This window comes from Pectinophora gossypiella, chromosome 7, assembly GCF_024362695.1.
Source record: "Pectinophora gossypiella chromosome 7, ilPecGoss1.1, whole genome shotgun sequence".
NCBI classification, from domain to species: domain Eukaryota; kingdom Metazoa; phylum Arthropoda; class Insecta; order Lepidoptera; family Gelechiidae; genus Pectinophora; species Pectinophora gossypiella.
Genome location: NC_065410.1, coordinates 14,065,294 through 14,081,431, shown reverse-complemented (window position 1 = coordinate 14,081,431; position 16,138 = coordinate 14,065,294). Strand labels below are relative to the sequence as shown.

Here is a 16,138-nt window from a genome sequence, read left to right as displayed (position 1 = left end):
TAATTCATTTCGATCACGCTATCAGCTTAAAAGCAAACCTCGATTTCCATACAGATGCCCACCTATCAAAATAAGTTAATACCACCCAAGAAACTGGAAAGGTTCTCACGAGTAATACTTTGAGAGTTTTCTCCGAGATTTATGTTAAAAAGTTTTACCATTTTTCATTTTTTTCCCCAAGCTTGCTCTCTGTGTGAACGATTATCATTTTCGTATTTTTTCGTAGGCCAAAACTTAGTTTCTTTTGTCGGTTCCTGCGTACACTTTTTCTGGAGAATGTTTAATGAAACACATTTATATTTTTACAGTTCATATTTATGTCCTCAATTTTTGTACATAAATCACTTCAATGATGTATCGTCGTTCGAATTACAACTTAAGTTTATTACTAATTATGTCGTTTGTTTCGATTTGAATGTAACCCCATTTTCTCGAATAAATAATTAATTATTGCAACGTAGTCCCTGCCTTAAACGTAAAAACCTTTCGGATTCCTTATACATAGAAGGCTTCATTAATAAATAACTCGACTAGTTAAGAAATTATTTGTATGCTTACCCTTAATTCATTATTCTATAGGCTGGTACTTACTTCAGTATTTCTGAGATTAGGCACGTTTAAAGTAAAATGTCTGTTACAATTACAATCTATTGGACCCCCTAATTCTGTTTTAGCTATACAGATGTTTGGAGAACGAAATTTGTCTTCTTCTTTTACTTTCTTTTTACTTCTAGGTATATTATGACTGGCTAATATTGGCCCTACATCTCGGAATACTCTTTCACTATCATCTATGTGTCCGTTTTTGGTGTAAACATAATAAGTACTTTGGTATGATTCGTTGTTTTTGGATGAGGTGTCGTTGTATTTTTTCTCGTTCTCTTTATTGAATACTATTTGTGCGTAGTTGGTGTTTTCGACGTGATCATTGCCTGAACTCAGCGTGTCATTGGCGTATCTTTGGGACATCCATATGTATCTTGCTAGCGGTTCTTCTGGGCCCCACAGTCGAGACGGCCTGAATGCTGCTGCTATTTTCTGTAAAATGAATGTTTTAGTGCATCAATTAAAATTGGAAATCAAATCCTGGTTGTTCCTAATTAGACGGCAGTAATTATTTCTACAAGCACCAACCCGCAGTGGAGCAGCGTGGTGGAGTATGCTCCATACCCCCTCTGGTTGATTGAGGGGAGGCCTGTGCCCAGCAGTGGGACGTATATAGTCAGTTTATATTTAATTATTTCTACTACTCTAAGTTTGACATCTAATTAGACCAAACTTTTAAAGCCGCTTGTAGACGATTCAATAGTTGAGACTTGGGACAGACTATTTAGCAAAATATCTACATGAGTTAGTACTTAGGAATATTATTGTAACATTCAGTCTAGCTCACTGCCACATGTATAATAAAAAATGGCTAATAACATACCGTAAATAAATTATACTGTTCTTCTTTGGCGACTGCTACGGCTGCCATAATGACCATAACCACGAGAATCGCGACAAAGACGGCGACTAGAGGCCATAAAGTCTGCATTTGGCCCCAGGTGGATCTGATGAGGGCTCGAAGCCACCAGCCCGTTACTCCGAACAGAAGGACTGGAGTAATAGACCAGGTGGTCATCCAACAGCAAGATAGCTTACCCCCGGTGAGGAACTCTATATCGACTGTGAGGTAACACCAACCTGGAAAAAAATAAAGAATGTTAGAACAGTAGTAGATTGATAAACACATATAGAACCACCCACGCCGCCAGAAGTCTTTCGATTACAACCGGCAGTCACTTTTGTTATTGAATTTTTTACAAAAAATGCTACACCGACAAGAACGTTGCTTTGAAATTAGTGATGAACAAAAAAATACGAACTTTATTACGACATAATTGACAGATCTCTAATATTACACTAGCTAATGAAGTAATCATAAATGAAGAAATACGTTTGTTTTTATACGACGTGGCTTCAATATTTACTACAACTGATAATTAACAATCATTTGTATGGTAGCAGTGACGCAATATTTTTTTATTGTTTTCTTGTGTAATGTCAATTACGTATACTTGTCGTTGATTATGTGATTGTCTATTCTATAAGTAGACGATTAAGTAAACTACATCTTAAAAATATATTTTAGGAATGTTTTAATGTTTTAATTATTCGTAATTTTAAGTGACAAATCGCGATGTATTGCTGTCTAGTATCTCACTAACGCGCGAATCATTTCGCGCGAATGGTTTCGCGGCGAATTCGCCCTTTGTGGACAAGCTCTAATGCAAGCTTTTAGGAATCACTAACTACGGCTACAGTTAATGATATTATTATAGTAAATCAAACGATTTTTGATTACGCTGGTCTTGTTTTATTTAGATAAAGCAAAGAACTAGTTATATAATTTTAACCACATTGATGTAAACCAAAAAAAATGCTTCCAAAACTGATTTTATCTTCTGCAAAATACCGCAAGTATATCGATGGTTCTAATTGACGTCATTACAAAGATAAAAAAGATTCTAGAAAAGAACTCTGAACTCATACGGACTCCGTATTGTGACTTTTCTTTCACTCGTTCTTTATTTTAGTACCAAGAGTAGAGCAACGAGTCATTTTATATGATTTTCAGATCATCACCTCCCTAGCGTTATCCCATTTCTCAGTGTATCCGCTTACCTAACCTAAAGGTTTCACAGGTTCGGTTTTTACAGGAACAACTGCTTGTATGAACATGATTTGTTTCAGATACTCACCATAAATGAACACAAATCCAACAACTTCGACGGCAGTGGTGAATATGGCTAGGATGGGGACCACGAGCTCGTCAAGTATGGAGGCGACTTCCAACCCTCGGGCCAGGATAGCGACGGTAAGCGCAGTACCGACGGCAGACCCTGCTGTGGCTACCAACCGCCAATGGTCCCCTGTCATTCTTTGAAGCTTATCGTAGATTGGGAATAGGAGTATTAGCTGGAAAAATATTAAGACCAGTATTAGCATATTTTAAGCCTGCATTACTTATAAAAGGACGCTACAAACAAGAACAATACAATTTACAAATACATACATAAACCGACGCGTATTTCCCACCGGGGTAATCAGAGACTATGGAATTCCATTTGCTTCGATCCTGACACACTTCCCTTGCTTCCTCCACATTCATCAATCGTTTTATATACCTTTTTTAAGGAAGTCTCCAATTTGGTAAATTTGGTAAAACTTTCACAACATAACAATAAGAGAAAAATGTTGTTCGTCGAAATGATAAAAGGTGGTGGTGAATGTCTTGACGTAAAAAGGCCTCCCTCAGCACAAGACGCTGGTATCCTGTGGACCCTATGATATCACGGTTTCCAGGATTTATGCCAGGTTGATAGCAATAGATTCGCCTCCGATTGGCTACTTAACAATTTTCGGATAAGTATTTTAAAAAATACAGACACTTACTATATACCTCTAAAATTATTTTATTTTTCTCGAATAACTTATTTTTCTTCAAATATTTAAAATTTCGCCTGAAAACGGTTGGTCACGTGACATTTCCCCCAGTGACATCACATTTCAACAAAAAAAGAAACTGTCAAACACTATAACATGAAACCTGACCGATAGTTTTTGTTTATTTTGTAAAATGTGACGTCACACGAAGCTCAATCATGGCCGCCCGTGTTTCCGGTCTTGTAATACACAGATAAAAGAACGCATTCTTATTTTAAAAATAAAACATTTAAACTAATCTTAATTAAAAAAAACTGTCAGATAATTATAATCAAATGATAAACTACCATATCCGACATTATTTCATATTTTATTGTTACTACTGTCGAGTAGCCAATTAAATGTTTTTTTTTTTGACGTATGTTATTGTAGATTTGCCGCAGATAGCATTAACTACTTGGCCGGACAAATGGGGAGCGCTGAAGGCGATCACCCGGTACAACGTTTAAGGCAACAGGCCTGAAGGTGCCCAGTTGGGCGCGAACCTCGGCTCAGGGCGTCGCCTGAGAGGAAAAAATATTTGAAAGAATTAATTGACCCTAGTGGGTCGATAGCGATAAGTGCTGATTGAGGGAAATCGTCGACCACGCCGGCGGGTTCTTTAACGGGGTCCTGAAATCCCAACTTACCAAAGTTATAACGCCCGATACAAATACCGCTCCAAACGCAAGCAGAGGCCATTCCTTGGTCCTTTTTTCTGATATGGAAGACTGGTATATTAGGACTAGAATTGATATGAAGCTTGTATCCTTATTTCCTTCACCCCCGGTCAGCTCCCAGAATAACACCCACAACCACCCGGCTATGACGTTCGTTGTTATCACTAATGTTGACGTCCTAAAAAAAAACAATAATACATACATACACACACACACACACACACACATGCATATGTTCCTAAACTCAAGCCCGTAATCCCTAATGAAGTGGGCCACAAGTAATCACAGACCTTGAATACAAGAAATCACAATATATAGGTAACAATGTTTATGCTATTGAATTGATTATTATCACAAATTGTGAGCAAAAGCTATCAAAATTCTTGAAATTATGTTCGAGACCAACGCAATTATGAATATGATTGAATATTTAAGTAACATTCGGGTAATTGATTACGATTTAAGCTACGCCTACGAGGAATAAGAAGACAATTAATTCTCTTCATTGTCCAGAAATTAATTTGTGCGCCAATATGACTAAAGAGTAAATTATTATTAGTGGGTTGTATGACGTCAGCACGTCTGATTGCATGATGACTCAGAAAACCGCAAATAATCAGGGGGTTAAAAAGCCACATCGAAGAAATTCATTTCAAAATAGCAATTTGACATTTGCGCATATAAAATTCAGTGCGCAATGCAAACAAATATCAAATGCAAAAAAAAAATGTGCCCCCCCCCATTACTTCCAGCTTATTGCGTCATCAGGCAATAGGACGTGATGATGTCATACAACTCCCAGAAGCCAATTTTTAGCTTTATCCTGTTAGACCAACGTGATAGGTGGTGAGCCGTATCGCTATCTAGAAGGGTCGAACCAGAATGGTCGAGCCGACTGTGTTAGTGAAAACTACGTTTGAAATGAATTAATATCAGGATATTACGACGAACAGTACACCGGCTTGTTTCTCAAACGGCGAGCGGTACGGGATTTGCACCAGTGAGTTATTAATTCATTTCAAACGCAGTTTTCACTAACACAGTTGGCTCGACCATCAGCTCGGCTTACCACTTATCACGTTGGTCTAACAGGAAGCTCGTTGAGGTGTTCATCTGGTGATAAAATGTACCTGCGTCTGACTGCGTCTATTGATATAATATAGTTGTGAGCTTATGTTATGCTTACAAAGATTCTGCAAGAAGGCATGATAAGCTGTTGGCACACTCCGGACAGTCCATACAAAATTCTCATACTTATCGCCATCTGCAATGTATGTAGGATTGTAGGTATTTATAATGAAATATAACTCACCATCGAACATCAGACTGTCTATATACAGTACCCCCAGCAGATATCAAGTATCCCCCAACAACTTGCGATGACAGCAAGGCTTGCACCAATGCACTCTGCCATATGTACGGCCCAGCCAGCGGCGCCCAGTGCTTGCAGGATCGGAAGAGTGACGTCAAAACCCGGTTATCAGCCAGAAATGTGCACAGAACCACTACCATGATGATCACCAGCGGCCCGAGAATGTTCAGAGACACTTTCAGGGATTTTCGGAGACGGAATAACCTGGAAATTAAAAAGAATAAAAATAAAATTATTGGGAAAAAAAGTCGACACGTGAACTGTTTAATTTATTGTTTGATTTGAGTCTTTAAAGACTTTGATTGAGTCCAATAAAGACTTTTGTACTTATTTTTTTTTTCTCTTATTAAGTAGTTATTCCCTTGACACATATCTAATGTCATAATTTTAAATGCGAGTTGACTTAGAAGTTTAATGGCCTAAACGCGAATAGTCCTAAATGCGAAATGTCCTTAACGCGAAATGTTCATAGTGCGTAACATAAGGCTGGGGCCACCTATAATACTGGACTTATTCGTAGATCTTAAGTGAGTTCTGAGAATTATTGAGGACAGAAGAGGCAAGATGATTGGACACCTAATAAGACACGACGAATTCATTAAAAACATCATAGAAGGAAAGCTAGAAGGAAAGAGAGGGAAGGGGGAGACCAAGAAGAGCTTACATGGAACAGATTAAAGAAAAGGTTAACGTCGTGTCTTATAGGGAAGTCAAGGAATTGGCGTTTGATAGACTGGAATGGAAAATGCTACACCGACAAGAGCGTGGCTCTTAAATTGATGATGATGAAGTGAGTTCTGGTACCAAGTAGCTCCACTGAGCATTAATGGAGCAGGTGACAGGTGAGAAAAAGCCGAATTACCTAAAGAGAACCATGACTAGATAAACAGCATTAAAACAAAACATTGACATTCTAATATAATCAAAAAGAAAAACTATTTCATAAACTTATACAATACTATTTTCCCCTTTTATCTACACTCTTGCTTTCACACATTGTTATGAATTAAAACCATATTTTACGTAAATTGCGTCAATAATCCGTACACAAGTAATGTCACTGTGTGCCTCGTTTTAATTATTTCCTCCGGGAAAAAATGTGGTAAAGAATGAAATCATGTTTTTGTTGAGGGTTCGGTACAAAAGAGTTTTTAAAATACATCAGTGAATTTTAAATATTAAAATGTTACATTTGATATAAAAATACAAATTACATTACTCGAACCTCCTCTTCGTCTTCTGTGATGTCGATTACTAACCTCAGCAACCCTGGTGGTTATTACATCACTAAACTTACTAAATGATAGTAGATACCTACCCGCTTATTATGAGTATTGTACTAATAGTCAAGTTAAAGCAACAGTAAATCTTCATTTGCTGTCTTCTATTCTCGTGTGGGTTGTGAGTTCAATGACCGACCTGATCAATGCTGGTGACTAATACTGGTCAGGTTACTATTGAGCCGCCAAATGCCCCTGACATGGCTCAAGTAACGACTACAGTCACTACTACTATCTCGCTGTATTTTACATTTGCTTTTTTTAGTGTGTTTTGCTTTTGCTGTTATTCAACATAAAGTTTCAACTCCAACAAAATGACGGAACCCCAAAAATGAAATCTGTGCGTAATAAAATTATAAGGTAATGCGAATATTATTACTTACAGAATGGGCACGAAGAACCATAAAATGAATATTAAAATTGACATTATGCCGAGATACTGCGGGTATTCCGTGAATGGCGCCAAAAATGTTGCACTGAAACAGGTAAGGGTTATTTTAATAATTATCAATGCAAAAATAAGGAATTTTCTTTTGAAATACTTAGGCGGTTAACATACGACGCGGTCGTGAACGACAGACAATGAGGCGATTGGCAAGGCAGTAAGAAAGTGTGTAGGGAGTGATTGGTTGGCAGGGGGTTATTGAATAATATTATCATAGAATAAAGAATAATTCTACGTATAGAACAGCAACTTTCCGTTCCCCACCAGCGGCTAAGCTGGGTTACCTCACCCCCTCGGTGTTACTTTAGTCTTTTTTTAGTCTTACGTGTACGATAACGTCAATATGTAGTGTCTATGTAAAACGAGGTTTTTTGTATGAATTGTCCGGGATACGCTTGTATGTAAATCATCTATTCTTAACACACGAGCACCACCTCACAAAGCAAATGACTGTGCGGTTGACCGCGTCGTGTAATAACCGCCTTAGTAAACAATTTTTATATTATCTAGTAGTAAGGCGGAAAAACGTAAAGTTTAGTTAGTAAGGTAATGGGAAAAATAAACAGCATTACGTAAATATAAGTTTCAAAATTCTACAACATGGAATCATAGAAAAAAACATACTTCAAAATTACATTTTAAATTTATCTACATATTAAGATTTTCTTCTTCTATCGTTGTAGGTGGATTACCAACCGCACCAACCCTGGTGCCAGGGTTAATGTTAGGATTGTAAAATGATATACATTATTCATCTAATAAGAATAATAAAATATAATATTTATAAGAATAATAAAATATATTTATTAAAAACACTTACTTAAAGCATTCTGAAGCGTTCATTCTGTTTTCATAGCCTTGCTGAAAAGAAATAATAATTATAGTTATCTTTAAAATCAATAGCAAATTGGATATGTCCTTAGACAAGTTTTAGCACGATCTAATCTGAACCGGCGTGCGTCTATGAAGCGATTGATGAATGTCTGTCAGGATCGAAGCAAATGGAATTCTATAGTCTTTGCTTATCCCGGTGGGAATAGGCGTGAGTTTATGTATATATGTATAGTATATGTATGTTAACATAAATAATTCGCAGTATCTACATGTATAATACAGTGACTTATGCTGTGTTGACTTATGATGTTTTAGGTCTAAATAGGTCACACACTATTAATGTTATGTACACGTTACTAAACCCCATTAGAATACGCTAATTGGGCCAATTAAAGCGGGTCAAAGCATTTGATGGCCGTAAAATAGGGTCCTGACTCCTGACCCATTCTACTACGCAAGCTCATATAGTGAGTATTACTTTTTCGAACTATCAATAAAAAATTACATTGTCCATTTTTGACCTTGAAAATCCACACTAATTTTAAAATGCGAAAGTGTATTTGTGTGTCTGTCTGTTTGTTTATCCGTCTTTCACGGCAAAATGGAGCGACGAAGTAGGGATTCCCACTTGTTATTTCCGGCCAAGTAGTTAATGCCATCTGCGGCAAATCTACAATAAGTCACGTCAAAATGTCAAATATGTTAGTGCGACAGAGTCCTAAAGTGGCTACATTATATTGCTCATGACTGTAACCATTCTGAGTTATTTATTATCAAGTGGAATTTTCAATCGCAAAAGTAAAGAATTGAAAATAATTTTAAAAGTCCCAAAAAAATTATGACTTTTACGACGATAAATTCCACTTGATACTAATTCAGGATCATGGTCTGAATCATCCCTTTCAGTATTCGGTACGATGTCACTAACACCCTGTATACTTAATTCCAGCTCTAAACCAACTGTAATAAGGTTCATTTACATAACGTGTACCTATTTTCACAGGCAGACCCTTCGCAGATAATTATATCTATAGGGACAAGGGCTTTTGATAGTGTCTTCGTAACTCTACGTTTTAACTTGTATACATACATTGACCTTGTGTTGTCTACTTAGTTGAGAACAATTATGGTTTTAGTTTTTTTTTAATAATATAGACCCGCGATTGACTTCAATCTCACCTGATGGTAAGTGGCTATGTGGTCTAGGGTGGATCACGCTTACCTAGCAAATGCCTATTCAGTCTAGCATTGAAGACTCCCAGATTATAACGAGTAAATAAGTTGTCACAACCATTAACAACTAATTTTGGATTTCGTGGGGCTTAATTGACTTCAGTCTATAAAATAATAGTTACAATACACTGGTACTGACAAAATACTTCATTCAGATATAATAACTTAGGTATGTAACAGCATGGATAAAAAATATTCTCCCTCGAAAAGTTTTATGATGTTGAAAGATATATCAAATTATAAAATTACTTTCTTTTGCCAATATCTACCTATTTAATACCAGTCCCTGCGGCACGACTTTCCGCGCCTATTGTGCTTATGTTTTATTCGTATATTTATGTCTTTTATATATGTTGTTGTGCAATAAAGTATTATTGATTGATTGATTTATTGACTTTCATTATCTACGTAGACGCGATAAATATCACGGGAATCGCTCCGCCTGCCGCCTCGGCGATCGGCGTCGTGGGGGACTTGCCTTAATAACTAAAGCAAACTAAAATCTACTTACAGGAGTAATGTGTAGCTTAGTGCAATCCCTCAAAGGGAACGATCCTTTCCCGATCCATATCAGATACGCTGCAGCTAACGACACATACATCATGTTGTAGACGCAGCATAGGTATGACGTCAGGATTCTTAAATGGCCGACTCCTGAAAAAAAAAACAGTGTGTTTACACAGCCTCCGTGGTCTAGTGGTTAGAGCGTTAGGCTCTGGGGACATTGTCGAAATCACTTTGTGGGACTTTTCAGGCTTGAATCACCTGATTCTCCGAAAAAGTAAGATGATTCCGTGCTTCGGAGGGCACGTTAACCCGTTGGTCGCGGCTATTAGCCGTAAAAACACCTCCACCAACCCGCAGTGGAGCAGCGTGGTGGAGTATGCTCCATACCCCCTCCGGTTAATTAAGGGGTTTGCTCAGCAGTGGGACGTATATGGGCTGTTTATGTATGTATGTGTAAAGTACCATAGACAGAAGTAGACATACAAGATATTAAAAGACAGCTTGCAAAGAAATAAGAACGAAATAAATTAAAAAAATTTTAAGTATGTTGGATGACTTAAGATAACACACAAAGTAATATACATCACGCCTACATTCCCAAAAGGGTAGGCAGCGCTGTAATAGTACACCCACTTTTACTTTATTTGGTAGGTAAATAAATAATTTTTACTTTTTTTTAGAATAGAATAGAATAGAATAACTTTATTCCCAAAACAGTGAAGGTTACAAAAGCATTTACATAAATTAAGTTTAACAATTTGTGACTAGTAGCTAACACTGCCCAGGGAAATGGGACTGACTCAGCATATTGTTCTAAGAGTATGGTACGAATGCCCACTCTCACCAACACTGATATTCTGCCAGTACCCATATTACGCTTATAATTAGTAATAAATGAATTGAACGTGCCAAAAAAAAACCTTCTTCTTTTTTACTTCTCGCCAGCTATGGCTCTATCTACCAATGTACTGATTACTAACGGTCATGAATTTATTATCTACTAGACAGTTTTCGGATAAGTGTTTAAAAAAAATACAATGTAACTTTACATTTCTATAAGCAAGGAAACTGTCAAACAGTACAACTTGAAACACATAATAACGGGTTCTTACCGCGTTTAAATGGGGATATGATAGTACGACTTGAAACCTGACAGATGGTTTGTTTATTTGGTGAAATGTGACGTCACACGAAGCTTAATCATGGCCGCCCGTGTTACGGGTCTTGGAATACAGAGATACAAAATCGCATTTTTTTGTTGTAAAAATAAAAAAATTAAAACGAACTTTATAAAAAACTATTGGATATTATTATCGTTAAATGATAAACTACCATATCCGACATATTTCATTATTTTATTGTTGCAACTGTCAAGTAACCAATTGTGTGCGAGATTTATCATCTTCTTCTTCTACCGTGTGTATGTAAGGTGGATTACCAACCCCATCAACCCTGGTATCAGGGTTACTATTGACCCGTCAAAGGCTCCTGACACGGCTCATGTCACTACTACTAACTTAGATCAGTAAGTAGTAACCGGGACCAACGGCTTAAAGTACCTTCCGAAGCACGGATAATCTTACTTTCGGATAATTTAAGCTTGCATTTTATAACTTCACAATATGTGTACTGTTGGTATACCTATCTAAATAAATAAAATAAAAATAAAATAATCAGTGATCAACCTATAATGTCCTAATTAAACTATGGATTACAGAGTGACTTTCGTGATATGTCCCCAACGGGTTTTGAACCGGGGACCTCCGGATCTTGAGCTCAACGCTCAAACCACTGGACCACGGAGGCCGTTGACACTTGAACTTGATATTGAGGATCAAACACTGTGCGGGTCACCGTGCCGTAGTAGTTTGTCAAAACTACTAGTCCATAACTATACATACATACTAATGTAACTCGTCTTGGAGAGGTTACAATTGAGGATATGTTCTGGATGTTATTATGTCGTAGGTCAGCTAAAAGCTGATGTTTATGCTTTAATCGCAGAAGCAAAATACGAACAAAGGTAGGTACCATTTTGCAGTTCTGGTGTACAGTTGGTACATTTAGCTGCTCCATTGCTATTAGCGTAATCTACTTCAAACAGTTTTAAGCAGATTAGACTACTGATAATGAAACGTTCACTCGACTGGCTCTATTAAGTACCATCCACTGGTTTTCCTTCGTTAAAAAGTTGTTATACGTAATTTATACATACCTTTTGTAAGTGTATGTGAGTATCTTAAGAAATAGTGTCAAGCTGAAGTCCAGAGATAGAACGCTCTTAGGGTTATGCTAATCACTAACGCGTATGTTCAGCGATTATTTACAGTTTAAGAGATATGACCCATTTTGCACTGCTTTTTAAATATTTTCTATTTTACTCCAGAAACAACTAATAATAATGTCATCCTTAGCGTAATTGGCAACGGCGACTGCTACTTCATTACCTAGTTGAGCTTCGATGGTGAACTCTGACGTGACTAATATACCCTATTTTGGCGGTAAATGTCCGCGAGCAATGCGCACACGTTAGGGAACCGTTGACATAGTTATAAAATATGCTGGAAGGTGGTTTATTCTTTAGTTGGTCTCGTAATCGTTTGATGAATGTGGAAGAAGTAAGAGAAGTGTGTCAGATTCGAACCTAATGGAATGCCATAGTCTCTGCTTACCCGGTGAAATAAGCGTTTCTATATGTATGTTTAGATAGGTCCAGCATAGAAGGACATAATAATATAATCTTTGTATGTTATCTATGTAAAATTCAAAGATTTGACGGAACTTGGGCTAGCGGCCAGCCTGTTTCCTTAAGTACAAAGACATAACTGGCAGTAGTATAACTAACTATCGTTGAACTGAAGTTCGTTGAGGCTCCGTTCAGACTCAGCGAATGTGCCACGAATGTGCCTGTTTGCGAAGGGCTCGCGAGCTGCATGGGTGCATTACGTAATCGGTTAAAAAACCCACATTGAAGCAGTGTGGGTTATTAGGTTAGGGTAGGGTGTTAGGGTTTTTCGAGCCGCCAAAAACCCCTTACATGACTCCTGTTATGACCACGTACTTACGTCAGTAAGTAGTAACCGGGACCAACGGCTTAACGTCCCATCCGCAGCACGGATCATCTTACTTTCGGACAATCGGACGATCAATACAACTAAAAAAGCAATTTTGGTATTTGAAATTTTGTTGACACTGCGCATTTACTTATGTATGAGTCTATGCGCAAATGTCAAATTGCAATATTGTTTTTTTAGATGAATTGATTTGTTGTTGCCTTTTTAGGCCCCCTGTTTGCGGGCAGCATGAGCGTCAATTACGCGCCATCTGTCATTTCAATGGCTACATGCGCGCGAACTGCGCTTAAGTTGCGCACAAAACTGTTGCTGTAGCTACTCGCGTGCAGAGCGCGTACTGCGTACATGCGGCCGGCGGCGCATTCACTGAGTGTGGACAGAGCCTTAGGCTTTTAGGCTGGTAGCCAACTCAGTCGCCGAAGTTTTGAACCGCTAAGACAATAGTCATTATCAAATATTATAATTGTTATTAAAATAATTGGACAGTGAATTGAATAAATTAATATTGAATGAGGAAATTCTGAACTATTGTTAATAAAATTATAATCAAAACGATTTTTCTTTTCTTTTGTGAACGATTTTTTATTTCGTATTCTAAGGTTCGCACGCGCCTTAGCTATAATAATTGTTTTCTTTATTTAGATATCAATCGGCCCTATTTCACTATTCTGTAAGTAATAGATTTTTTTCGACAGGATAATGACATAAATTTAATGGTTTTCCAACAATATTTCTATAGTTTTCGTAATTATAATTAAAGTCATTATTTAGTTTCAAACTTCTAAACAACTCTGTTAATAGCCTTTTTTATTACCGACCTAGAAATATCAATTATTATAAGAACCTTTTTACCTGTTTTATTTTATTTATTACGTTTCGCTACGTTTTTACTAAAATTATATTCTGTAGATATACTTAAACCTAGAATAAATTGCTACCTTAGGAATAAGGCCGCATTTCGTATCGCTCATTTGTTTGTATTTGTGTATCTTATAATGTTTTTTTTTTGTATACAATAAAGAGTTTTACAGCCTCTTTAACCTTCTCCAACAACAAAATGACACTTTTTAATTTTCAGGTGATCGCGAGGAGTGAATATCTGTTAGTCAAGCCCCGCATCCCAGCCGGGGATAATAGGATTAAAGAAAAATTAAGCAAAATTAAAAAATTTGAAAAAAAACCCACGACGGTAAAAATCTCATCGAAAAAGAATAAAGTAACTCAAAACCCCCGACTTAACCCAATTATTATGTAACGAAATTATTATATTAGACTTAAAAATACTCCAACGCCAATTAGCCCGAATACAGCAACTATATGACAATGCACAGAAGGAAATTGCCGAACACATCAAGGCAACAGAGTCCCTGGTAATTAACACGGAACGGCTTGAGTCTCTGGTGCACGACCGAAACCTGGAGCTGGAAACACTACGCGCCAAAACAAGCAGCGAGTCTAGAGAGGATTTGCAGCGCGGGGGGCTGGTCGTAGATTCTGGAGCCTCACCGTCCACCAGCGCCGCGTGTACCACGCGCCGCGAGACCGCGCCGCGAGGTACCACGCCCCGTAGGGCTGTGAGACGCAACGCCGCGCCGCCCAGTGCCGCGTCGCCTAGTGCTGCGCCGGCCAGGGCCAAATCACGCAGGGTTACAACACGCAGAGCCGCGCCGCCCATCGCCGCGTCGCCTATTGCTGCGCCGGCCAGGGCTGCATCGCGTAGGGCTGCGACACGCAGAGCCGCGCCGCCCAGTGCCGCGTCGCCTAGTGCTGCGCCGGCCAGGGCCGCATCGCGTAGGGTTGCGACACGCAGAGCCGCGCCGCCCAGTGTCGCGTCGCCTAGTGCTGCGTCGGCAAGGGCCACGCCGCGTAGGGCTGCGTCACGCAGAGCAGCGAAATGCAGTGCCGTGCTCCCCGCCGGCGCGCCGCTGGCCGCAGTGATGATGTGCGACACCGCACCGCCCAACAACGAGCCGCCGTGTGCCGCGCTGCCAAGTGTCGCGCCGGCCGGTGATGTGCCGCCGGGAGCCGAGCCGCGGAGGGTCGGAGCTCGCGGAGCCTCGAGGCGCGGGGCGTCAGCGACAGCGCCACCGCCCGCGGCGCCCGCGCCCGCTGCGCCGACAGGTGGGGCGCTGCGAGGGCCCGAAAAGGTCGCGACCGCATTGCCAAACATCGTCGCGCCCCAGAAAGACTGTGTCCCACGTCTAGCGAAAAAGACTGTTGTGTTCTCGGACGATATAGGCATAGGTTTAGGACTACTTCTAAAAAACTCTTTTGATCATGACATTATTAATGTGTGCATGCCTGGCGCGTCATATTCGCAAATCATCACAAAATTATTCCAGTGTAAATATGATGCAAACACTACCGTTATTCTTTTAGTAGGCAATAGTACAGGGCTCACAAAAGAGCAATTGACTAGGTATCATAGGTCACTAATGACTGTTGAGTGTGGAAACTTAATTATTTGTTCTTTTCCATACTCAAATACATTAGCTAGTGAGGAAAATAATTACATATTTTCTCTCAACCAACACCTTTATAACAGAACCTGTCATCATAGTAATATTATTTATTTAGATTTGAATAAGTTTATTCGAAATTGTATAATAACGACAGATAGAATATATCTATCTAAGTACTTTAAAAAAATTATATGTTCAGTACTAGTTTTTTATATTACAGACACTTCTGCCAGACCAGGCAGTAAACTTATTGACTGTACTGTCTTTTACAGTACAAAACTTTTTATTGACGGTAGTCAGCCATGTACCACGAATGGTACTTCATCTTTAAACTAGACAATAAGACAAAAGAGAAGCTTGGAATATTAAAACTAGTTCACCAAAATATTCAAGGCTTCTCTGGCAAAGAATTAGACGTAGAATTATTTTTAGAGACATTTTTTATTGACATTTTATGTATTACAGAGCATTGGTTAAAGGATTATGAATTGTTATTCGATTTTAAAAATTATCATTTCGCTAGCGCTTTCTGTCGAAAGATCAAATTACGTGGTGGCTCCCTTATTTTTATCAGAAATAGTTTAAAATATAAAGAACGCAAAGATATTACTGGACTTTCGATAGAGGGCACTATGGAGATTTCATGTATAGAAACAGAGAAACATATTGTTGTAGCCGTATACAGACCCCCATACAGTGCTAACTTCACAGTTTTTGAATCAGTGATGGAAAATGTACTGAAGGTCATATCTAAAAGTAATAAAGCCATTATAGTGTGTGGAG

At 38.6% G+C, this 16,138-nt stretch overlaps 1 protein-coding gene across 1 annotated transcript in view; it reads right to left on the bottom strand.

The window, feature by feature from the left end:
- Positions 1 to 293: 293 nt before the first annotated feature.
- LOC126368394 (sodium-dependent nutrient amino acid transporter 1-like) overlaps positions 294 to 16,138 on the bottom strand; it is a 37,160-nt gene continuing 21,315 nt past the window's right edge. The window contains exons 3-10 of the mRNA XM_050012363.1: positions 9,824 to 9,966; positions 8,066 to 8,106; positions 7,184 to 7,276; positions 5,461 to 5,724; positions 4,119 to 4,326; positions 2,745 to 2,961; positions 1,430 to 1,686; positions 294 to 1,038 (exon numbers count right to left, since the gene is read on the bottom strand). Of these exons, the coding sequence (XP_049868320.1) occupies positions 574 to 1,038; positions 1,430 to 1,686; positions 2,745 to 2,961; positions 4,119 to 4,326; positions 5,461 to 5,724; positions 7,184 to 7,276; positions 8,066 to 8,106; positions 9,824 to 9,966 (1,688 nt within the window). The 3' untranslated portion in view covers positions 294 to 573. The remainder of the gene's footprint in view (positions 1,039 to 1,429; positions 1,687 to 2,744; positions 2,962 to 4,118; positions 4,327 to 5,460; positions 5,725 to 7,183; positions 7,277 to 8,065; positions 8,107 to 9,823; positions 9,967 to 16,138) is intronic.